The following is a 26038-nucleotide window of genomic DNA, read 5'->3' as shown; positions in this document are numbered from 1 at the left end:
ACTCTGCAAACGTCACCCGGTTTGTTGGTCAGATTGGTGAATATTCAATAGAGATTGAGAATGTGTCGTCATCATGCCATTTTCCCATTGGTTAACGCAAAGCATTTTGGGGATCTGCGGCAATCCATGCCCATGTAAACCAATGTAAACGGCCAATCGTACCCATAATATTGGTCATGTGTTTTAGCAATCTCTATTGCGTACAGAGTCATTTGAACTATGCCCATTAATCACGCCTCTTGTGCAGTAGAAAAATACATAGCGGACTCCCCAGACCAAGCCAGACTACGTACAGAGAATAACATGTCTGACATTGCCAATGCACACATAGAGCATCCTCTATTGCATTATGTCATGTTATTCTCACGGGTAGGAGCATTACCCTTGTCTGTTTCAGACAAATTGATAGGGAGAAAAGTGTAGAAAAGGCCCTTGACTCTGTGTTTGCGAGAGTCTGTTGGGGGTGTAAAATGGCCTACTTGATAGGTTTATGAACAGTATATTAACTATGATGTAAAGCTATGTTATGTATTGAGAGACATAATCTAAATGTAATCAAGTAATATTTGACAACATATAGGCCTAACCATAATCTGATAACACATTTTGTTTTTGTAATCTGGTCTGATTATAGTTATAGATTATAGTATAGTATCCAGATTACTTATAATCGGTTACTACCCAACCCTGATTCTAAGTTTAAAAGTCACCACAGCTCCAACGGGACATTAGAAAACAGCATCACTGGTCACTGGTAAAATACTGTTAATTCCAAGTGGAGAATTTTTTTGTCACATGTAAGCCTCTTATTCTCTGTGTCTTTAAGACCCTTGGGTTTTATTCCTCCTCTCTTCTTGCTGTTCTTTGCACAATAATCTGTCCATTTATTCACCATCACTGTCTCCTAAAATCGCTATTTTGAAGAAGTGTTTAATCCCAATACTGACTAAGGGATTAGTGGACTTGACCCTGAACAGACCTTCTGTGCACATACATACACAGAGTTGATGGAGAAGGAATACACACACACACACACACATATCGTACATATCATAGGCTATATGCACAACTCAGACTCCACAGGCCTACATGCGCTTAGGCTACTTCCCCTCCGTAGACACATGTCGCAAGCGAACACCCAGCATCTACTTGCAACTTGACGAGGTCTGATAAGGTCCTTTATTTTGGCTAATGGCAGTCTAAACTCATGCCATTAATTTGTTAGAATTTAAGAGTTGAGGTCGATACATGGAATTTGATATCTTAAAAAAAAATCTCCAGCCAGGATACTCGCCTGTCCATCCATCACTGAATAGCCTCCGGCGCCTGGATAGCGGAAACTGTAGCTAGTTCCTCTTACTACGAGCGACTGCTCGGTCAAGATCATTGCGCTCGCGATGTAACCATTGATACTACACTCTGCATGTGAAGCACTTGGCAGTTTGCTCAGTCCACTCACCACGAATCAAAGTGACAGTATGGAGCCGACCTAACGGATCCTCGGGACAAACTAAAAGCATATCTACAAAACCATTTAGAGACTTCGGCGTATCCGTACCCTCTAAATCGGAGACAGCTGTAAGGTGAGAGAAATTATATACATTTTTTGCATCTTCACACGTTGCCTACATCTCTTTGATCTGCATGATCTCTCCTGTTCCGTATTTTTGTTTTTTTCTTTCTTTTTCTTGTTTCTTTCTCTCTTTCTTATAATAGGTTTGCCGTTTTATATTTTACCCATAAAAGGTCAATAATTATTTAGTTATTTTAGATATAGCCTATTAAACATTGTGGATAGCTGTCCTTACGATAAATTTTTAACGAATTTCATTGACTGACATTAAAATTGGTCAATAATAGGCTACAACCTCACTGTGGTTTGGTTCAGTAGGCTACCATTTTACCACCACATATCTACCTTATTTTCCATAATTGTTCATTGAAAGGTCGTCCCTGTGAGTTCATGTCGTTGGGAAGGGATTCCCTGAAACTGTAAGAGGTGACTCGTGTCCTATTGTGCCGGCAAGAACTGTGTGTGTAAGATGTGGACCGTCAAAGAGAGGCTAGCAGCAATAACCATGTCCTCATTAGTATTCCCTATTTCTATACACCTCTTAACTTCCCAGATGCTTGTCTGCTATAATGAGAGGGATGATGATTAACAAGCATGCAAAGTAGGCTATAGTGGCTACGCTGCATGCCTTAGGGCTTGGCTGACAAAAGTGTACTCTTAAAACGAATGTGTTAGAAAAAAAAATACACAAACTGTGTTGTAGAGATGTGTTAAAAAACATCACAAGTTGTCAACACATTCGTTGTGTGTGAGTGTGGGTGTGTGATGATGCCAGTCAAGATGGATACTCTAGAAAAGATATAGGTTTGTCACATGACAAAGTACATCAGGCTATGGATGATGTACTAAATATATATTCATCAAAGATGAATATATATTTATCTGCACTGAGTAAGTACTTATAGTACAGTATAGTATATACGTATAGTTCAGTATAGTACTGTAAAAGTATTGTCATATGGTACACACATTAAAAAGAGAATATCTGATGGAGCAGTGGCGCAAGCGGCAACACCATACCACATTTGGGTCTCAGTGCCCATGGAGACCCAAGTTTGATTCCGGCCTGCAGTCATGTTCCCCTATCCCACCCCATCTTGCTTCCTGTCTCTCTCCACTGTCCTATCAATATAAAGAAAATACTTTTATATAAAGAATATCTGCCAACTGACTGCAGTACTCCTGTGCTGAGGTCTTCCTTAGTTGTCAGTGTGAACATTCAGTATCTGAAACTTATATGACAGGTGGTCCGGAGGTGATTAAGTTTTAGTAGCATGACAAAAGTTTGTGATTGAGCAGTGCTGACTTTAGATCAGCGATCACTGAAAACTTTGTAAAAACAATCAAAATACTTGCTGTGAAGGTGCAAAATGCAGCAACACCTCTTTTGTGTTCTTTTCCATGCTATATTCAACATTGATAGGATGATGTATGTATAAAATTTGCTGACCTGAAAGCAACTTCAGATTAGTTATTATAATTATGATACCCTGCATCTTCTGCTTCTGCTTATAGGATGAGATGTGCTCAAGTAGCCATAATGAACTGCATTGTAACTATCCACAAATGAAAGGGAATACAGGAAGCAGTGTTTGCACTCACAAAACACCATCTGCCCTCACTAACCTTAGGTCAACAGCTAGCTGAACCACAGCACCATTTAGCCAGTCTGTGTAAAAGCAGCTCACTCTCTGTTGGCTTTTGGTGAATTTGTTTCTTAAGTACACTGCAAAAACTGCTTATCTAATAAAATCTAACAAAGTGTTATTCATCTTGTATCAAGATAAAAAGTTTGACTTATTTTAAGGACATCTCATCCTGAAAACAAGCAAATTTGTCTGCCAGTGCGTTAAGCAAATTTGTCCTAAAAACAAGCAAATTTGTCTGCCAGTGCGTTGAGTAAATTTGTCTTGATAAGACTAAAACATAAGTCAATGTCTTCTTAAATTAAGTCAAAATGATCTTTCGAGAGAGCACTAGGTAAGTATTTTCATACTAAAAACAATACCAAATAGATGTTTTGTTCTTAATATAAGATTAATAACACTTGGTTAAATTTCATTTTTTGCAGCGTAGGCAATATGTTGTTATTCAGTGTGTCAAAGGCGAAGCACATACTTACTGTAACTTACTGCAATGTACAATTTACATTCATTCCATTGACTTTTTGTCTTATTACATTAGAGGTAGCCTTGTGTATATGTACAGTACACCTTTTGCAGTATCTGTGATATCAGGCCAGAGAGTGATCCTGTTTGCAATAAAAAGAGGAACCAACAGGTCTGGAGCCAAATGAGGAACTAGGTTGCTTTGTCACGGTTATGTTCCATTTAGAAATGTTCTTTAGAGATACTATAGCTTTGATGCTATTATTCATTATTGTATTTTCACATTGAGCTATCCTCGTTCCTCTACATCCCTCCTTCAGGGTTGAGGCCATATTAAGTTGTCTGCAGATAAAAATGTCACTTGACACTGGATATTTGCTTGTGTTTGTCTGTCTAATTGTCAGTTGGATCCTACAGTAGCAATTGGCATGTACTGTACCCCAGAGGGTGCAGAACAGTAACATCAAAACCAAGATGTCTGCACCTGGCATTAGTGCTTCCCTAATTCAGATCATGCATAGCACACACACAAAAAAAACATTGTCAACCACTCTGTCTCTCTCTTTCTCTCTCTCTCTGTCTCTCTCCGTCTTACACTCCAGCTCATGATGTACCTTCAAATGTGCATGTGCGCACAAATATAATAAGATCTGTGACACTGGTGCCGAGCTACAGAAAAACAGACTCAACACTTTGCCTTTTGCCTCTGTTACCCAGACAGCTGATTTGAATCCGTTCTTAGCACTGACCTCGGCAGACTTTCACCACAGTTTCCACTTGGTCACTTCCTCATGCTCTTCTTTGGCTCTGTTCAAAGCACCACCACACAGCGTGAGTGTGGAGGAGGTCTCACGCTCAGCTTCACTGTCTGCCTGAGTGCTGGGGTGAAGAAGTAATCCCCCTCCCCCATAACATGTACATATGCAAATAAACACACACACACACACACACACACACACACGCTTGTATGATCACAAAGCACACATCCACGCATGCATGAACTCACTTTGACACACAAATACCTAAGCAAACAAGCACATATACAGTTATTTGTGCTGCTTTATCAGTTCTCTTTACTGGGGTCTCTCTACAGCTTGACTAACAAAGCTACGTTGGCTATCATAGGTTGACCTATACGGCAGCTCGTGCTTGTGAGGGCTGATGTGAGATCTCTTTACAGGTGAGAGCGGTCACCACTCTGCTTCGTAGGAATTCACAGGGTTCTGTCGTGCTCTTTACCACAGAAAGGCTTCTCGTTCTCAGTCGTCTGCAGTTTCAGCAGCAGAATAGCAGCCCCTGCATTGATACTACACTATATATAGGCACTATCATAGCCTCACAGGCCATGATATCATTCATGGTACAAATCAGCACATAATGCTGTTTAGTGATGTTGTTCCAACACTGGTTGTGTACTTGTTGAATTAGGTTAAGTGGCCCCTACATTGACACTCATTGAACCACACTCCAGCACTGTCACAGGCCATGATATAATTTATGGTCAACACATGATGCTGTTTGCTGATATTGCTGTGACACTGGTTGTGTACTTGCTGAATTATGTTAAAAGTGAATTTGTTTTGTGATGACATATTCTGGATTAAAATGAATCTAGTACAACCAAAACCACTATATAGGTGCATCTCAAAACGATAGAATATCATGGAGAAATCCATTGCCCTGCACAGACTGAGAGGATAAAGGCTCAGGATACCATTGCCGGTGTTTTGATTTAGCTGATTAAGGCTCATCTCAGGTCGACATTTCTGTATCATAAGTTCTTTATTCTAATATTTTAAGATTCTGGATTTTTGATTTCCATGAGCTGTAAACCGTAATCAAGATTAGAACCATAATCAAGAAACCATAATCAAGATTAAAACAAAATAAAACAGGCTTGACCTATTTCACTTTATATGTGTAATGAATCTAGATTATAGTTTCACTAACACACAATAGGCTGCAGCTTCCTAACCACATTTGGGCTCATGTGGTCATGGGGACCCGTGTTCAAATCTGACCCATGGCCATTTTCCCGATCCCATTCTATCTCTCCCAATCACTTCCTGTCACACTTCACTGTCTAATCTGAATGCAAAGGCAACAAGCCCAAAAGTATATGTTGCTTTCTCAGGAGGCTGCTCACTGCTTCTCTGCCTGCCCTCCTCCAGGTCAAAGCATGGGGTGTGTGGGATCCAAGAAGGACCAAGAATCTGTGGGCAAGGCCCTGGGTAGTGACGACTCTTCAAACCGCACCCAGACGCCACACTATGTCAAAGACCCCACAGCAGGCCCAAAAGCGGTAAGTCTCAAGGCGGAGGTTCTGATCTGTGGCAGTAAGTAAATCAGAGAGGGAACAGGAACGTAGCTGTGGTTCGGGGTTCCCATCCTAATGAAATTTTATAGCAAAAGTGATGACAAGCAGTCTGAGGTCTGCTGGAAACTTCTCAAATTCCCTCATTTCAGCAGTCTGCATAACTTCCCCATTTTGTGAACTTTAAACTCTCACCATACATTTTAAAATTAACATGTCATGGATAAATGAACAAACAAACATAGACACATTCACACATACACACACATGTGTACACACACACACACTTGCACACCATATGCACACACACACACATTTTTATTTGCATAATCGTCCGTCATTAGTCATCAGTAGACCTTACTTCCTCTCATGTGCAAAGCGACCACATATATGTGCCGGCCACTGAGAAAGCTAAAGGAGGAGGTTAGATTGCCTGTTATAGGAAGTAGGAACTGGGAACCCAAACCGAAGACTGCATTCTCAAACAAAAAATTCAGCAAAGAATAGGAAAGCTAAGACATGACCAAGGAAAATCCCCCATTCTTTTAGAGTTCATCTTAATGGATTTTCTTCCATTTTCCTGTAACTCTTGAATGATGTAACTTCACATTTAATCTTGTCTCTGCTTATAATTTACATAATCCCTATTGTAATGGCATCATATCTTTTTTTTCTCAATGTCTTACAGAATAGAACTAATTCCAGTATGCCCTCGTCCAGCACTGATGGTAAGTGATAGACAAGAATGCCTGTCATGAACTACTTTTACTTGTTTGGGTTTGATTGAAAGCTACCGGTATCTCTTTTTATATGTCTACAGTGTGTTCTTGCAGTGTTTTGTAAAACACTTATTGTAAAACATGCTTCATCTGTCATCTGTGCTGGCTGGATAATCATGTGTCAATGTGGGTGGGTGGGGGCTCTCATAAGGGTTTAATACCATTGCGGCCCTGTCTGATCAGCTGCCTCAGTCACTGGCCATGCCTTAAGTATGGCCACAGCTGTTGGGGTCAACCTTCTGCAACCAATCCAAGCGATTATGTAAATGCTTACGGCTGCTGTACTAGTCGTAGCAAAGAAACCTCTTTCTTGTCAGACTGTCTGACAAAACACACTACTCATTAGGGATGTAACGGTATGAAAATTTAACCTCTTGGTTATAGTGACCAAAATGATCACGGTTTTTGGTATTATCACGGTATTTCTAAAAGTGTGTTCAATATGTTCAGAAAGCACTGATTGGCCTACACAAGCTGAAATAGTTTCAAAAAGTGTCCCGATCACTTTTTTCTTCATGTTTAATTGGCTATGTGCTTATAGCTTAACTTACCCTACCATAACTTGGATTTGCTATTTCTGTTATTTCTGTTATTTGAATGCAATGAGTGAGACCAAAGTAAGCGTTACAAATCTAAGTGCTATAGAAGCACATCAGACAGTACAGGTTAAGAATGTGTATGATAGAATGTGAAACTAATGAATACAGCCCGAGGACATGTGAGGAAGGTCACTGAGGCCAACGCAGGGCTGTAGGTCTATGAAACTAAAGTTATTTACCAGCTAACAAGCATACTCCCATACTCTCATTCACTGAAACTCAGACATGCGTGTAGGTTAATGAGAGCACACCACTTTGTAGTGGACTTTAGCTCTATGTGCATCTAGATGCACTCAAATAGTATGGAAACACCATGTAACATGACTGGACTCAATTTAGAGCCTGAGGTGCGAGAACTGTGAAGTGAGACTGAAGAGGAACTCCCTGTGACTTTTTCGTTGCTGCTTTCTTCAGCAGATAGTGTACTACCACAAATACTTTCACGAAGTACACTGCAAAATCATTCACATAGGACCTTTAGAAGTTTCACAGTCCTGTCACAACTTTCACAGTCCTGTGATATGTACAGAGGAACACTTTTATCACATTAATGATCCACACACAATGCCAGACGCAACAGGCATTTCTAAAATTATTAGTTTCTATTTCTCAATGCACAACTAGACAAGAGGTCACTGAATTTAAAAACAAAAATAGAATACACTGCGTCATCAGACTCATTTCCGCATCTTCCTTCCTCAGGTCCAGAGAACATCGCCATCGCTCTTTATGACTATGAGGGCATCCATGAAGGAGACCTCGGCTTCAAGAAAGGGGACAGGGTCAAGATTCTGGAGGAGTAAGTTTTGTTGTCTCAGTGAATGACAGATATAGATAAGGCATAGACAGCATGTCTGTCTACAAGAGACAGCCGAACCTTCGGAATGGTTTGGTGTCAGGGCAGATTTACCTCCGCCCCCTAACATCCCATCGGGCAACTATAAATGTGGAAATTGTCAACAATGCAACTTTACTTATAAGACACACACATTTAATCACCCACATTCAGGAAATAAATACAAAGTTAAGGGTGTCATTTCCTGTCATACGAAAAATGTAATATACTTTGTGGGCAAAACCACAAAAGCACTTAACCCATTTAAGCCCAAGTTTTTCCCAGACATGCAAATATGCAAATCATGTGTTATTAGCAACCCTTTAAAGTAATCAATATTTTTTTTTTTTTTTAAATGTAGAAAAGTAGATGAAAAAGTGAGTTTTATTACCGGTCACAATTGTGACCGGTAATAAACTTGTAATGACATGCACTCGGTAATGACATGCACTCAACTTTAATTGAGTATACGCATATTATCCCACCGGTCACTTGTGACCGGTGGGATAATATGCGTATACTCAATTAAAGGTTGCTTTTTTGTTAAAATAAAGGTATTCTTACAGGACTTTTCAAACTGATATGAACACTGAGACCAATGCCAATAATAAATATGAAAAATATGTAAACATTGTTTATTTACCAGGAGCTTCGGCTTCTTAAAGTAGAACCCTGAATGTGTATGTCTGTGCGTGCGTGTGTGTCTGCATGTAGTTGTGAGAGTTAGTGTATATGGTCTGTGTGTGTATCTGCATGGGGTGTGAGAGTTAGTGTGCATATTGTGTGTGTGTGTGTGTGTGTGTGCGTGTGTGTGCATATATATATATATATGTGTGTGTATATGTATGCACACTAACTCTCACAACTACATGCAGACACACTCGCACGCACAGACATACACATTCAGGGTTCTATTTTAACGAGCCGAAGCTCCTGGTAAATAAACAACACACAGACACAAACACACACACACAGACATACACACACACAGATACACACTCACACACACACAAACAGCCACACACACACACACACACACACACACACAGATATACACTCACACACACACACAGATATACACACTCAGACACACACACAGACATACACACTCACACATACATACACACACACATACATATATATATATATGTATATATATGTGAGTGTGTATGTCTGTGTGTGTGTCTGAGTGTGTATAGCTGTGTGTGTGTGTGTGTGTGAGTGTACACTCACACACACAGATACACACTCACACACACACAAATACACACACACACACAGATATACACTCACACACACACACAGATATACACACTCAGACACACACACAGACATACACACTCACACATACACACACACATACATACATATATATATATATATATATATGTATGTATGTGTGTGTGTATGTGTGAGTGTGTATGTCTGTGTGTGTGTGTGAGTGTGTATATCTGTGTGTGTGTGTGTGTGTGTGTGTGAGTGTATATCTGTGTGTGTGAGTGTGTATCTGTGTGTGTGAGTGTGAATATGTGAATATGTGTATGTGTGTGAGTGTATGTCTGTGTGTGCGTGTGTGTGTGAGTGTGTATATCTGTGTGTATGTGTGTGTGAGTATGTATGTGTGTGTGTATCTGTGTGTGAGTGTGTGTATGTGTCAAAGTCAAAGTCAAAGTCAGCTTTATTGTCAATTTCTTCACATGTTCCAGACATACAAAGAGATCGAAATTACGTTTCTCTCTATCCCACGGTGAAGACAAGACATATTTGACCAATTTAAGTCCCCAGACAAACATAACATTCAAGTAAACAAAAAAGTAAGTAAATAAGAGGGCACATATAATAATGAAAAAAATAAGAGCAGCAAAATTTGGTTTAAATTGTGCATAGACAGTCAATAAAATACTAGTGCAAAGTCAGGCCAATAAAAGGCTTGGGTAGTTCTGTTTGACCTAAGTAAGAAAGAAAGTGACATAGTGGTGCAAGTTATGTAAGAGCAGCAGAAGTGTTGTGTTTTCAGGACAACAACAACAAGTTGTAAAGTGTACAAGTGTGCAAGTGGAGTAGTGCACGCGGCCATTGTGGGTCCAATGTCCAGGATGTTATGTAGCTGAGGGTGGAGGGGGGAGAGGAGGGAGAGAGTTCAGCATCCTTACAGCTTGGTGTATGAAGCTGTTGGTGAGTCTGGTAGTGCGGGAGCGCAGGCTTCTGTACCTCTTCCCAGAGGGCAGTAGATCGAACAGATTGTGAGCGGGGTGACTTGCATCACTCACAATTTTGGTCGCCTTGCGGGTGAGGTGGGTGGTGTAAATGTCCTTCAGGGAGGGGAGTGAAGCACCAATAATCCTTCCAGCTGTGTTCACTATGCGCTGCAGGGCTTTCCTGTTGTATTCAGTGCAGCTTCCGCCCCACACAGCGATACAGCTGGAGAGGATGCTCTCAATGGTGCCTCGGTAGAATGTGGTCATGATGGCTGGTGGAGCACTTGCTCGCCTGAGTTTCCGCAGGAAGTACAGGCGGCGCTGAGCTCTCTTCGCCAGTGATGCAGTGTTGGTGGTCCAGGAGAGGTCTTCGCTGATGTGCACCCCCAGGAATTTGGTGCTGCTCGCTCTCTCCACCACAGCACCGTCGATGGTCAGTGGCAGGTGTTGGGTGTGACCTCTCCGGAAGTCAACAACAATCTCTTTGGTCTTGCTGATGTTCAGCAGGAGGTTGTTGTCCCTGCACCACGTGGTCAGATGGTCGACCTCCAACCTGTATTGAGTCTCGTCGCCCTTGGTGATGAGACCCACCAGAGTTGTGTCGTCAGCAAATTTCACTATGTGATTGTTGCTGTAGGTTGCAGTGCAGTCATGCGTCAGCAGGGTGAAGAGCAGCGGACTGAGCACGCAGCCTTGGGGGGCCCCTGTGCTCAGTGTGATGCTGCTTGAGGTATTGTTGCCAACACGTACTACTTGAGGCCTCTGACAGAGAAAGTCCAGTAGCCAGTTGCAGAGGTAGGTACTGAGTCCCAGTTTGTCAAGTTTGCAGATGAGTTGTTGTGGTATTATGGTGTTGAATGCAGAACTGAAGTCTATAAACAGCAATCTCACATATGAGTCTCTTTTTTCCAGGTGGGTGAGGGCTGGGTGGAGGGCAGAGCAGATTGCATCCTCTGTAGACCGCTTGGCTCGGTATGCAAACTGGAAGGGGTCCAGGGTGGGGGGGAGAATGGATTTGATATGTGACATGACAAGCCGCTCAAAGCACTTCATGATGATGGGTGTCAGTGCCACAGGGCGGTAGTCATTGAAGCAGGATGGAGCAGTTTTCTTCGGCACAGGTATGATGGTGGCAGCTTTGAAACATGATGGGACGATGGCTTGCTTCAGGGAAGTGTTAAAGATGTCTGTGAAGACATCCTTAAGCTCCCCTGCGCAGTCCTTCAGCGCACGACCTGGGATGTTGTCTGGACCTGTTGCCTTACGGGTGTTGATAGCAGCAAGTGTCCTCTTCACGCTGTCGGCAGAGAGGCACAGGGGCTGCTCATGTAGAGGGGGATGGGTCTTCTGTGGGCAGGTGCTGTTTTGCGCTTCAAAGCGAGCAAAGAAGCGGTTCAGGTTGTTGAGCAGAGGGATGTTGCTCTCACAGCTCTGTGGCGCGGGCTTGTAGTCCGTGAGGGCCTGAATGCCCTGCCATAGGCTTTGTGCGTTCCTGCTGTCTTTGAAGTGGGTGGCTTGTGAGTGTATTCCTTTTTTGCTTCCTTGATGCCACGGGACAGGTTGGCTCTCGCTGTTCTCATGCCAGCTTCATCCCCAGCTCTGTAGGCTTTGTCTCTGGCCCTCAGCAGCCTGAGGACATCCCCTGTCAGCCATGGCTTCCAGTTAGCCCGAGTGATGATGTCTTTTGTGTGGGTCACATCATCGATGCACTTGGTGATGTAAGAGGTTACAGTGTCTGTATACTCCTCTATGTCTGTCCGGTTGTTGTAAGTGGCTGCCTGCTTAAACATTTCCCAGTCTGTTGTGTCAAAGCAGTCTTGAAGAGCATCGGAGGCTCCCTCAGGCCACACTTTTACCTGCTTACGAACCGGTTTGTTCGCTTTTACCCTTTGTCTGTATGCGGGCATTAGCATAACAGTTATATGGTCTGAAAGTCCAATGTGGGGGAGGGGGGTGGCTTTGTATGCTCCTTTGTGTGTAGTGTAGACCAGGTCCAGGATGTTATCTCCTCTTGTTGGAAAATCAACATGCTGGTGTAGCATGTTGATGTAGATGTGTGTGTGTATGTCTCTGTATGTGTGTATGTATGTCTCTGTATGTGTGTATGTATGAGTATGTGTATGTGTGTGTGTTTGTAGGTGTAGAAGTATGTGTGCATCTAGATACAACATTCTATCCCACCGGTCACTATTGTGACCGTTAACATGTTTACTCATTCTGCAAACACACCAAAGAAATTTGAATAATTATAAATGTATATATCATAACTAGACACCTTAAAGACCATGTGTACAAAAAATATTTGTCCTATGTTTATTTTAACATACTTTAAAAACCTTTTATTTGGGAGCTGTGAGGCCGTCATCTTCTTCTCAAGGTGCAACCAAGTCAAGTCAAGTCAAGTCAAGTCAAGTTTATTTATATAGCGCATTTCATACACAGAGGTCATTCAATGTGCTTTACATAAACAAAACCAAACAATAATAACAAATAAAAAGCATAGAAAGGCAATATAGTCAAAGAATAGTTAAAAGGTAAAGATCATAATGAAAAGAAAACATAAAACACAAGGTAAAATAATTTAAAAATAAAGGATAATTAGTAAGCAAAAACAAAGGCAAAAGTAGTAAAAAAAGTAATAAAAGATAAAGTAGAATAATTATCAAGGCAGATTCAGAATTTGTAACTCGGCACAGTTAGCAGAAAGCATCTGAGAACAGATCTTAAGTCTAGATTTAAAACTGGCTACAGTTGGGGCCTTTTTGATGTCATCCGAAAGTTGATTCCACAGCTGAGCCGCATAGCAGCTAAAAGCTGCTTCACCATGTTTAGTTCTAACAGTAGGTTTTACTAGCAGGTTTTTCACCTGGGACCTGAGAGGACGAGAAGGTGTGTACTGCTGAAGCATGTCTGACAGGTATTTAGGTCCTGCTCCATTTACTGATTTATAAACAAGCAATAGAGCTTTAAAGTCAATTCTGTGACTTACTGGAAGCCAGTGCAAGGACTTAAGAATTGGAGTAATGTGGTCAGTTCTTTTAGTTTTTGTTAGAATCCTAGCTGCTGCATTTTGTATCATCTGAAGCTGTTTAATAGTCTTTTTAGGAAGGCCTGTGAACAGTCCATTGCAGTAATCAACCCTGCTGGAGATAAATGCATGAATGAGTTTTTCTAAGTCATATTTTGACATCAGCCCTCTGAGTCTGGCAATATTTTTGAGGTGGTAAGAAGCTGATTTAGTTGTCGCTTTCATGTGGCTGTTGAAATTTAGATCACTGTCAATTAATACACCAAGATTTTTAACTGTATCCTTTGCCTTCAACCCTTTTGTGTCAAGGAGAGTGGCAACCCTAAGTCTTTCCTCCTTTTTACCAAATATAATTACTTCAGTTTTTTCTTTGTTCAGCTGAAGAAAATTTTGAGACATCCAGGTGTTGATTTGTTCTATACACTGACACATAGATTCAAGAGGACCATAGTCGTTTGGTGACAGAGCTAAGTAAATTTGTGTGTCATCTGCATAGCTATGATATAAAATCAAGTTATTTTGGATGATTTGTCCAAGTGGGAGCACTATGACCACCACTATGAATAATAGTGGCCCTAAGATCGACCCCTGGGGAACACCACATGTCAAGGACGTTGGTGTTGAGGTACAGTTTCCGATGGCAACAAAGAAGCTCCTTTCTTGTAGATATGATTTTAGCCAGCTGATAACTATGCCTGTAAATCCAACCCAGTGTTCTAGTCTGTGTAGTAAAATATTGTGATCAACAGTGTCAAATGCTGCACTAAGGTCCAGTAGCACTAGGACTGATGTTTTACCTGAATCTGTGTTTAGGCGTATGTCATTGGAAACTTTAATGAGAGCTGTTTCAGTGCTGTGATTTGCCCGAAAACCAGACTGAAAGTAATCAAAATACCCTTTTGATGTTAGGAAGGTGGTTAATTGATTAAAGACTACTTTTTCAATAATTTTGCCAATAAAAGGTAGATTGGATATGGGCCTGTAATTGTTTAGCATGGGGGCATCCAGGTTATTCTTCTTGAGAAGTGGCTTTACAACAGCTGTTTTCAGTGACTTAGGAAAAGTGCCAGACAGCAGTGATACATTTACAATTTGAAGGACATCCACCGCTATGAGATGAAAAACAGTTTTGAAGAAATTGGTAGGCAGAGTGTCTAAGACACATGTGGAAGAGCTGAGATTCTGTACCGTTTTTTTAAGTGTTTCGTAGTCTATCAAGCTGAACTCTGACATTAAGTTTAGTTTCCCTCTGTTTGTTGCTGGAAGTTCAGGTTGTTGAATTTGTAATTGAGCAGATATGTTGAGTCTGATTTTGTCAATTTTACCTTTAAAAAAAGATGAAAACTCATTGCATTTATTAGTTGAGAGAAGTTCAGGCGCTAATTGTGAGGGGGGATTTGTTAATTTATCAACAGTTGAAAATAGAATACGAGTGTTATTTGAACTTCTATTGATAATGTTAGAAAAAAAGGACTGTCTTGCTTTGCATATTTCAGAGTTATATGTGCGGAGCATCTCTTTATGGATTTCATAGTGGATCTGAAGTTTGTATTTACGCCATTTTCTTTCAGTCTTCCTACACTCTCTTTTTATAAGTTTAACTGCTGGATTTTGCCTCCATGGTGCTTTCTGTTTGTCCTTAACTTTCTTGAATTGTAATGGAGCAATGTCATCCATAATGTTTGCCATTTTTGCATTAAAGTGATCAAATAAGTCTTCTACAGAGTCTGACAGTTGACTTGACTTTAGTGAAAGTGCTTGCTCAAACCAGGAAGTAAACAGCTGTGGTCATATGACAATTTACTCAAAACATTTGACACTGCACACATTTCATTGAAACACTCTATTGTTTCAATATTTACTGAAAGAGTATTGGGATATTCCCCAGTTACAGTTTTAGAGGCTTATAAGTACATATTTTTTTCGGTCACAATTGTGACCGATGGGGTGAAATGGGTTAAGACTAGAATAACGGAGCATAGATGTGCTATTCATAATCAGGATATAAAAAGTTCAGTCTTTACTGGATCTATACATTGGACACTATGGCTCCTAGAGGGTTAAAGCCAGAGTTCCGTATTAGACCCTTTTTTATAAAAACAGATTCTTTCATACAGGAATGTTTTTTCCTACTGGAATGTGCTTTTTTACACTGCAATGTGTCTTTTCATGCTGGAATGTGTCTTTTCATACAGGAATGTGTCTTTTCATACTGGTAGTCTCTCTAATAGATAATATGAAGAAGTAGACACCGTTAGACTGTAAAGACGCCTTGATCGTATAGTTTGCTTGCAAAATTATGACTGCTGTTTGAGGCCTATGCTTGATGGGTCACTATATACAAATATCAATAGTATGTAAATTATCAAAAGTATGTATATTTTCATTTACCAGTAAATATATTTTGGTATATTGCATTTATTAGAATTTGGACATTGGACATATATTTTGGACATTGTAGTATATATATTTTTTTCTTTCTACACTGTCTTACTCTGAATGACTTGTCATGTGACCTGGTGAACTATTTAACATGGCGATGGTCTGTGAATTTACAAGTCTGATGAAGAGTGTGAGGCTCGAAACATAACTTCTGGTGATACTTCAAATAAACAAGTAAAAGGGGAGCTAGTGTGCGGATATTCCCTGAGATTTTCTACGGCAATACTTTTTTAATCCAGCACCTGTTTTTAGGATGTGATTGTGCGCATGTAACTTTTTTGGATTACAGACATCATGTCTGCCATTTTCCCTCACTCACAAACCCCAAACTCATTTTAAGGCAGCAGTGGCGATGGTGGCTCAGGAGGTAGAGGAGTTATTGGGAAACGGTTTGAGCCCGGCACCTCCTGACCCTGTTGAAGTGTACTTGAGTGACACACTGAACCCCAAACTGCCATTGGTGTATGCGCTTGTGTGTGTGTCTGTGGGTGAATGTTAGGCATTAAATTGTAAAGCGCTTTGAGTGCTGAGAAGAGTGGAAAAGCGCAATCTGAATTAAATCCCTTTGCTATTTTGGCTTTCCAGGTCAGGTGAATGGTGGAAAGCCAAGCTCCTTAGCACCGGCCAGGAGGGCTTCATCCCCAGCAACTACGTGGCCATGGACACCCTGGAGACAGAGGAGTGAGTGGACGATGCATTCAGCACATTATTATTATTATTATTATTATTATTATTATTAATTATTTATTAATATTTTGCATCTGTTGTCCATGGACCAATGTGAAACAGTCAGAGGCACCTAAAATGGTCTTTATGCCTCACTGTTTGCGTGCTATATTAGCACATTAGCACATATGCATAACCCCCCCCCCCCCCTCCATGCCACAGCCGAACTGTGGCCACACTTATACATTTTCTTAAATAGTTAAATATATAGATATATAGACTTTACTTTACTTTATTTCTGCATTGTTGCACTGTTGACTTACTCATTTGCACTATCACCATGACCACTATCACCATTGCACTACCACCATGACACTCATTCACACAGAGCACCTTAGAGCACCTTACCATACCTTACTATGCACAGAGAATCACAGGCTCAGTCCCTGCCTCAGTCATTGCAAGCGCCTCTGATTTATTAATCACCACTATGTGGATACTGTTTTTAGAATTGATTTAGATTAAGTGTTAGTATAATTTGTATTTTTGTAATTTGTATTTTAGTATATTTTTATATATTGTATTAAGTGTTAGTATAATTTGTATTTTAGTATATTTAGCATATTCTTTATCTTCTACTGTCCTTACTGCTTAGTTGTGTTTTTATATTATATACTTTAATTACTCTTTCTGCTGTTAAAGAATGTGTTTGTGTTGTATGTATGCTGCTGCTGAGACCTTGAATTTCCCCTGGGGATCAATAAAGTATCTATCTATCTATCTATCTATCTATCTATCTATCTATCTATCTAAATAAATAAATAGCCTACCCATCATGGTAAAACTAAATGGTAAAGGATACAAAAGTGATGACGCTGGTTATTTACATATGACTCAGTACTTAACCACGGAGAACTTGATTTGGGAAAATAAGAGAACCCACACAGAAAAAAGCCATTTGTAACCAAAACAGCTGTCCTAAAAATGGAGCGTTGCGGAGAGGAAATGCAGAAGTGAGGACATTGAGGGCTGTCCACATGATTCCTATTTTGCACCGCACCTGTATGATGTGACCTTATTCCTCTCTCCTGCAGGTGGTTCTTTAAAGGCGTGAGCAGGAAGGACGCAGAGAGGCAGCTTCTGGCCTCAGGAAACAAAACCGGGTCCTTCATGATCCGAGACAGTGAGACCACCAAAGGTGAGGTAGCTAAGGGCTCAATATGCAATCACTGGTGGATAGGTAGGGTGCATATGGAGAGATACAGTGCCAAGAAAAAGTATGTGAACCAATGCTAAAGTCGACTAAAAAGAGGAGTAAAGAAGCATCTTTTCAAAATTGATCTTAATGCCTTATTTAAAAAAATGAGGAAAATTGAACTTAATGCAAATCAAACCGGCTAATAGGCTAACTGAAATAAAACCGTGCCAATCTCTAGGTATGGTGAAGGGTATGTGATGTTGATGCATAGTATCATGGATCCATGAAATAAATACAAATCCTTGAAAAAATACAAATCTGCCTGCCTCTATGGGAATTTAACATAGTGTATTTTAACATTTATTTATTTACGATACATTATTCATTCACAAAGAAAATTGGTGTCCTTAAAGGTTGGATTTTTCCTTATTTTTTTAATTAAGGCATTAAAATCAATTTCCAAAAGATGTTTTTTTTTTTTATTCCTCTTTTTAGTCAACTTTAGCATGGGTTCACATACTTTTTCTTGCCACTGTAAATGTTTAAATGGGATTTGATTCATACTAAGGACCCTTAGTTTAGGAGCGAACATATCTAGTGGAAACAGTAGAGCATGCTCACTGCACAAGATAGAGATGTGAGATTTTGTGAGAGAAATAACATTGTGGTCGAAGGCACTGAGTGGGCAGTGCCTGGCCAAAGAAAATGAGTGAGACCAGGCCCATAGCTAATTTGGAGCTGGTGATGAATGCAGAACCCCATCAGAACAGTGCATGTGTGTGAAAGTCTGTTTAGCTGAGCACTGTGTTGTCGGGAGAGAGAGGACATAATAAGGTATTTATTTGTATGTAACAATGGCACTGGTAACTGTAGGTGTAGGGTTTGGTGTTTTTTAAACCTGGATTTATCCAGGGGTTTTAACTTTTAATTTTGTTCCTTTTTAAAAGTCTTTCAGGATGTGTTCATTTCAATAATATCCATTAAAGGAAGTTATTTTTCACCTGATAGATAATTAAGACTTGGGCAATGGTGGTCTGTGATTGGCAGATGCAGATGTTCTTTGTTAGAGGAGAATATGTCACTATGTCAATATGTTTTCACAGCCAAACTAAGTTAATTATTAAAAGTCCTGCTGATGTAAATGCAATGTAATTATAACAACACATTTCCAGTGCCACTATGGGGAACTCAGTTAAAGTACTAATAATTTGACAGGATATGTTCTCCCTTGATGTCTTTTCTACTAGTCTGCGTTCTAGTATTTATTATGTTGCCTTTAATTTGTACTCTGACGTATCGCTATCTAGTCAGATAGCTTAGATGACAAAGCTCTTGTGGCCAGATTGCGCCATGCAGTGTCTATTCTCGTGACGTTTGACACTATGAATCATATACAGTCTATGCTATGAATAGTCACATATTGTGGTCAAATTATTTATTAAGTATGAGTATGTCCCCAGTGCTCACCCTTGGAGACGTGCTGTGTGGGCGTGCTGATCTGACTTTGTAGAGAGAGGGTTCCACTGCATTTCAGTACAGTTAGACAATCCGGTGCTTCTCAGGACTCCTGTTCTGATATGAACAGGACTTTCACTCATAGCAGAACCTGCAGAACCTGAACAGAAAGGAGCAGAAAGAAAGACTGAACAGAAAGAAAGACTGACATTTCGATGTCACAGCATCTTCCTCAGAGTTGGCCCAATCTGACTGTCTGCGTGCCACTGTTTTGCAGGCAGCTACTCTCTGTCTGTGAGGGACAGTGATGGACATTCGAATGACACGGTCAAGCATTACAAGATCCGCACGCTGGACAACGGCGGCTTTTACATCTCCCCCCGCATCACCTTCACCACCCTGCAGGAGCTTGTCGGTCACTATAAGAGTGAGTCAGACACAAATAATACACCCATGCGCGCACACACACACACACACACACACACACACACATTCATATTTACAGCCAAGCCAGCAGAAGTGTACACCTAGTAGCACAAACATAGACAAATGTTCACTATTTATCTGAAAAGGGCTACATAAACAAAACAGAATGTTATTCAAACTGTTAAGACCACACTGACATATTAACATACTTTGGCTTCCAATAAATGTATTTCCTGTTATCTGTTGATTTCAGTTGTACTTGAAAATAAAACCCACACCCCAAGATAGAAATGCCTGTCATGACATCTGAAGCATTTCACTGTGTTGTTGGTATGAACAAGTGCACAGTCAACTACACTTCCAAAGTGCCACTGCTCTAACCAGTATACACATCTGCTCTGTTTTCCAGAGCAGAGTGACGGTCTGTGCCAGTCTCTCACCAGCCCCTGCATCAGCCCCAAGCCGCAGAAGCCTTGGGAGAAGGACGCATGGGAGATCCCACGGGAGTCGCTCAAGCTGGACAGGAGGCTGGGCGCCGGGCAGTTTGGAGAGGTCTGGATGGGTAAGCTAAGTGGTCACTGAACTCACTCACCCAATCATCAGGCAGACTTCAGCCAGAGATGGTTGATAAAGCTATTATAGAATCTTTGCTTCAGCCAATGGTCTAGATTGAATTGTCATGCTTCCTGCTGAAACGTGTTGTGGTTATGCCTTGCGTCCAATGTTTTCAAACACTGTGGGCTAGCCTGGTTTTCTTTGTCAAGATCTTGTCATAACCTGATTTCTTTATAGGTCACAGATTATTCCTCACAAGACAAGTTCCACAAGAGCAAAGTGTTCAGTGCTGTATGACAGCAAATAACTCATATTGAGCTCCATACATTCGACTTTGTTTCAGATCTGCATAGTTACTTGCAGAAGGGAAGCAGAGAAACCAGAAACACTCTCTATGACCCCTGTTGTTACTGAAAACAATGACCACTGTGCTCATTGCGTCCTAAAGCTGACTATGTGGACCCTGCACATCTACTGTTTCCTAACCTAAACATTCATGCAGTGTGACGGCCTGGCCTTCTTCCCACAGCCTCATACAACAAGCACACCAACGTGGCGGTGAAGACCATGAAGCCTGGCAGCATGTCGGTGGAGGCCTTCCTCATGGAGGCCAACCTCATGAAGTCGCTGCAGCACGACAAGCTGGTACGCCTCCATGCTGTGGTCACCAAGGAGGAGCCCATCTACATCATCACAGAGTTCATGGAGAAAGGTCAGTGTGTGTGTGTGTGTGTGTGTGTGTGTGTGTGTGTGTGTGTGTGTGTGTGTGTGTGTGGTGTGTGTGTGTGTGTGCATGAATATAATTAAGTCTAAAGGCACTTCTATTTGCATTATTTAAATGTGTGTGGGAAGAATGCCTACAATTTTCTGCATTATTTGTGTGTGCATGTGCGTGTGTGTGTGTGTGTGTGTGTGTGTGTGTGTGTTTATGTGACAGAACCACAGAGAGACAGAGGGGAAAAAGAGTTTTGAATTGAGGGTTGGGTGATTGTGATATTATACAATGTAATTGTTTTTTTTTTTTTAATTTATGAATGTGCGTGTGTGCATTTACAGGCAGTTTACTGGACTTCCTCAAGAGCGATGAGGGAAATCGGGTCCAACTCCCAAAACTCATTGACTTCTCCGCTCAGGTAAGTTTGAAAGCCTTTTATTACTCGGCAGTGGGACATGTGATACAGACATTGTGGTTTATCAGTTTCTATTTTGCTTTTGTACAGTTCTATTGCTGTCATAACCAAAGCTATCGCTTCTGAAGGTGCCGCCATTGATGGTTTGATTTAACTATTCAAACTATTTTTTTTCTGCTCCTATTTGTAAAGGGTGTGGCCCTTGTATATATAACTCAGTTTATCTCTCTCCCTCTGTGTGTTTGTGTGTGTGTGTGTGTGGGGGGGGGGGTAGAGTTCTTGTTAAAGTTGATCTTACCATCAGCAGTTTCCCCACAGAATATTAGAGATGCACCGATAGATCGGCTGGTGACCGGAATCGGCCGATTTTCACGTGATCGGCCATGACCGGCGACCGGCCGGTCAGTCTGAGACATGCCGATTTTATGCCGGTCAAATACACTCGTGCGCCGCAATTGTAACAACACCCAGCTGAGTTTGCAAAGTTTGAAGAAGCTAGCAACCAGGCCAACACTCAGGGCTGGATGTAGGGCTACAAAGAAAGCTCTAATAGGCTAGTGATGCAGCAAACGCTGTGCTTTACCATTGGCCTACTGCGTGGAATTTACTAAGCTGTCACTTCATTAGGCTACGTAAACATCGCTCATCACTGCCCGTCACTGCCACTATTTGCGTGCCCACAGCTGAACCACAAGCCTGCTGAATGGAGATAAACGACTGTGATATTAAAAATAATCAAAGATGTCAACAAGCAGCGACATACAGTAACCCTAGTAGTTCTACTCCACTGAAAAAAAAATACTCTAACTATTTACTGCACGTAGACTGCTACCACTTTTCCCTCGCCCTGCCATAAATTCATCAATGCATATGAAAATATGTTACATGGTAGTATGTTCAAATGTATCATGAAAATTGTTCTTAAATCTTTAGTTGGATATTGGATGTGAGAAGCATAAAATGGGTGTTCCATAACTTAACTTAATCCATAATTTGATAGCCTACTGCATCTGAAGTTAGACTTGAAAAAGAATCTGTCTGCTCACCGGTTCCATTTTTTTTTAACAGCCATTTCATCATTGATAAATTGATTACACGTCTATATTAACATGTTCTATCAAAGAAAAGATAGAAAATAACTATTTGTGTGTGTGCTGTAAAATGGTTAGAAGAAATGAAATCGGAATCGGCTAAAATCGGTATCGGCAGGTCAAACTCTATGAAAAATCGGAAATCGGTATCGGCCCAGAAAATTGCAGTCGGTGCATCTCTACAGAATATTCAATAGCTTATAATGTTGCTGGCCTCTGTTACTGCGGGCAAAAAGAGGATGTCAGTAAAAAGAAGAACTTGAACAGGCTTTCTTTAAAAAAAAGCTGCAGCTATATCACACCACTGTTTCAGAGCCTAATTATCATCAATTCTGCCATAAAGCCAGGAAGTGAAACTGTGGAGATATAATGACAGCGAGGAAGTGTTTGAAACAGAGAGACACAGATAGAGAGAGAAAGAGAGAGAGTGTGGGAGAGAGAGAGAGGGGGTTGTCTTTCGATTGAGAGGGAAAAAGGAAGAGGGAGTCACGGACTGTTCTGATCAGAATCTGCCCTGAGAGACAATCCTATGATGGGCTACATCCAGATATGCTGATTAGACTTATCAGCCTTGTGGAGTCAACACCTGATCACACACTCACACTCACACTCACACTCACACTCACACACACACCCAACACACCAAACACACCCACATACCCGCGCATGCACACACACACACACACACACACACACACACACACACACACACACACTCACACTCACACTCACACTCACACTCACACACACACCCAACACACCCACATACCCGCGCATGCACACACACACACACACACACACACACACACACACACACACACTCATACACTTACACTTACACTTACACACTGTGTATACACTTACACAGTGGATACACACATTATTCACATGTTTCCTGCCCTCACAAATGTTCCCCCTATTTTGTTGCATTCACACTATGCAGACTAAGTATAACATGCAGTTACAAAAAAAACCTCACAGATCACCTATGCCCCCACCTGATGAAAACATGCTACTGCATGCCCTGGTTAGGGACTGTCTTTGACAAACGCTTTATACTTCCATGTCAAGTTTAGTCTACAACAGTGTTTTAAGCTGTAGGTTTGTAGCTTGTTCTTGAACTTGAAGGAATGAGCAGAGATGTTTTGTCACTGAAGGTTTTAGTTGGTTAATCTCACACTATCTTCATCATCATCATTATTGGACAGGTAGTTAACTTATGTTTTTTTAAATGAAAATTGGTATCTGCATTTTGTTTTTGGATTTAAATTAGCATATGGATATTTAACTAATATTGTCTCAGACGATATATAATTCATAAACTATTAACTAACTGGTTTACACTGTGTATCATATATGGACTTGACTTAATGAATAAATCCAAAAAATCACGGGCATTTCATCACCATTCTTAACATGTTGCTATGCCCCTACTAATGATAATTTCCTCTCTATAGATCGCTGAGGGCATGGCTTACATTGAGAGGATGAACTACATCCACAGGGATCTCCGAGCAGCCAACATCCTGGTCTCAAAGACACTGGTGTGCAAGATTGCTGACTTTGGTCTGGCTCGCATTATAGAGGACAATGAGTACACCGCTAGGGAAGGTAAGCATGTGACTGCACTCTTAAAACGAATGTATTGAAAACAACACTACTTGGATTGTTTTTAACACATCTCTATGTCCAAACAACACAGTTTGTTTTGTTTCCAAAACATTGCTTTTGTTATTCATTTCAAGAGTGTACACAGTATGTGTTGAAAATAACACAACTTATGTTGAAAACAAAACAAATTGCATTGTTTTAACACATCTCCATGTCCAGATAGGGTCAACACAATTTGTGTTGTTTCCAACACATTCGTTTTAAGAGTGTGGAGAAACGGGGGGAGGACGACATTATTATTTGCAGAAAATTCTTCAGTGGATAAAAATTAATGTCAGTTATCACCTGTTGTATGGCATGTGTTAAGTGGAGCCTCTGAACAATAGAATGTCTTTATGACCAGGCATGAAACAGATGAATATGAATAAGAAATGTTTGTGACCCACTGGTGTTGTTGCATTGTTCTCAATCAGGTGCTAAATTTCCTATCAAGTGGACTGCGCCAGAGGCCATCAACTATGGCTCGTTCACCATCAAATCAGATGTCTGGTCCTTTGGCATCCTTCTCATGGAGATCATAAGCTATGGACGCACCCCTTACCCAGGTAACACGATGAGTTGGCCTGGATCGTTAGATTTGACAAGCAATTACAGTATATGCATTCTGACATCAACCTTTCTACAGTATAATGGTTAGGTATTTGGCCGACACTTTTGTCCAAAGTGACCTACAGTGTTAGTTTTATATGTGTATCTTAACTAGCACTAGAAGGCTAAAACTTGACAGCCATGCATTTTCCCTCCGTGCCAACACTCTGTGTTTCTGTCATCAAATGTAGGCATGACTAACCCAGAGGTGATCCGGTCCCTTGAGAGAGGGTATCGCATGCAGCGCCCGGACTCGTGCCCGCAGGAGTTGTACGACATCATGCTGGAGTGCTGGAAGAACAAGCCCGAGGACAGGCCCACCTTTGAGTATCTGCAAAGCGTGCTGGAGGACTTCTACACAGCCACGGAGAGCCAGTACCAGCAACAGCCATGATGAGCCATGACTTGTCATGTTGTGGTCCCTCGCCTATAGACGACCCATTTACCTGGATATACACGCAAGCATGCACACACACACACACACACACACACACACACACACACACACACACACACACACACACACACTCAGAGATGTTTAATGTTAAGTACACATGCACAAACATGCAAACTCACCCAAGCAAAAACACAAATACACAATTTTAATGACATACTATTCCAGGGTACCAGTAGTCTATAATGCACATTCACACAGTGAAACTTCTGTCAAACCCTGAGTGCCTTTTTTAGGATATAGCGTCAATTATATTATTTTATAAATGCCCTTTCCCCCTAAATTAAAAAATAGACATATTATACAGTTCATGTCTTTGAAAGTTTAAATTAAAGAAAAAAATAAAGAATATTTTCTGATTACAACCTATATTAGGTTTTTCTGTATTGTTTTGACATTAACGTAAATCTCACACAGACACTGGCACAAACACACATAGCCTATATTTCTAATTCTTATACATAAGTCTATTTCTTAAGAAATAATCTGTCTACTTCTTAAAAAGAGTGTGCTACGTGTGCTATGTTTTTTTTTCAATCTATAGCTCTACTGTGATTCAAAATATCTTATTTTTCCTATGAACAGATATGTTAAAGATAAGGGAAAGTTAGTGTTGTTTTAGTTGCTTTTACCATTGTAGCTCTTTGTCTTTTTTGCTGTGTGGTTTGCAGTAAACTTTGAAGCCTTAGTCATGTACATTAACGTGTATTTATTTCATAACATTGTCTTTCTGTCATAGGTAATGATAACATATTTTATAATCATTACATGGATATTTATCTCAGGGGTGATTCTAGGTTTTTGCTTGTATTTTGTTTCTGTTTTGATTTATGACATGAAATGTGAAAGTGAATTCAATAAAGTCTTACAGAATGAAATTGTCTCAGATGTACTCACTACATGTACTTTTGCATGTCTTTATTGTAAT

General features: G+C 40.7%; 1 protein-coding gene across 1 annotated transcript; it reads left to right on the top strand.

The window, feature by feature from the left end:
- Positions 1 to 1203: 1203 nt before the first annotated feature.
- hck (HCK proto-oncogene, Src family tyrosine kinase) lies at positions 1204 to 25988 on the top strand. Its single transcript, XM_042098398.1, has 13 exons — positions 1204 to 1583; positions 5853 to 5983; positions 6684 to 6723; positions 8076 to 8172; positions 16462 to 16557; positions 17637 to 17740; positions 19473 to 19622; positions 20031 to 20183; positions 20706 to 20888; positions 21233 to 21309; positions 23855 to 24008; positions 24482 to 24613; positions 24848 to 25988. Exons 2-13 carry the CDS (start codon positions 5861 to 5863, stop codon positions 25048 to 25050), a joined length of 1512 nt encoding a protein of 503 aa, XP_041954332.1. The 5' UTR covers positions 1204 to 1583; positions 5853 to 5860; the 3' UTR covers positions 25051 to 25988.
- Positions 25989 to 26038: the final 50 nt, after the last annotated feature.

This window comes from Alosa sapidissima, chromosome 7, assembly GCF_018492685.1.
Source record: "Alosa sapidissima isolate fAloSap1 chromosome 7, fAloSap1.pri, whole genome shotgun sequence".
Lineage (NCBI taxonomy): Eukaryota > Metazoa > Chordata > Actinopteri > Clupeiformes > Clupeidae > Alosa > Alosa sapidissima.
This window is presented reverse-complemented; position numbering and strand designations above follow the sequence as displayed.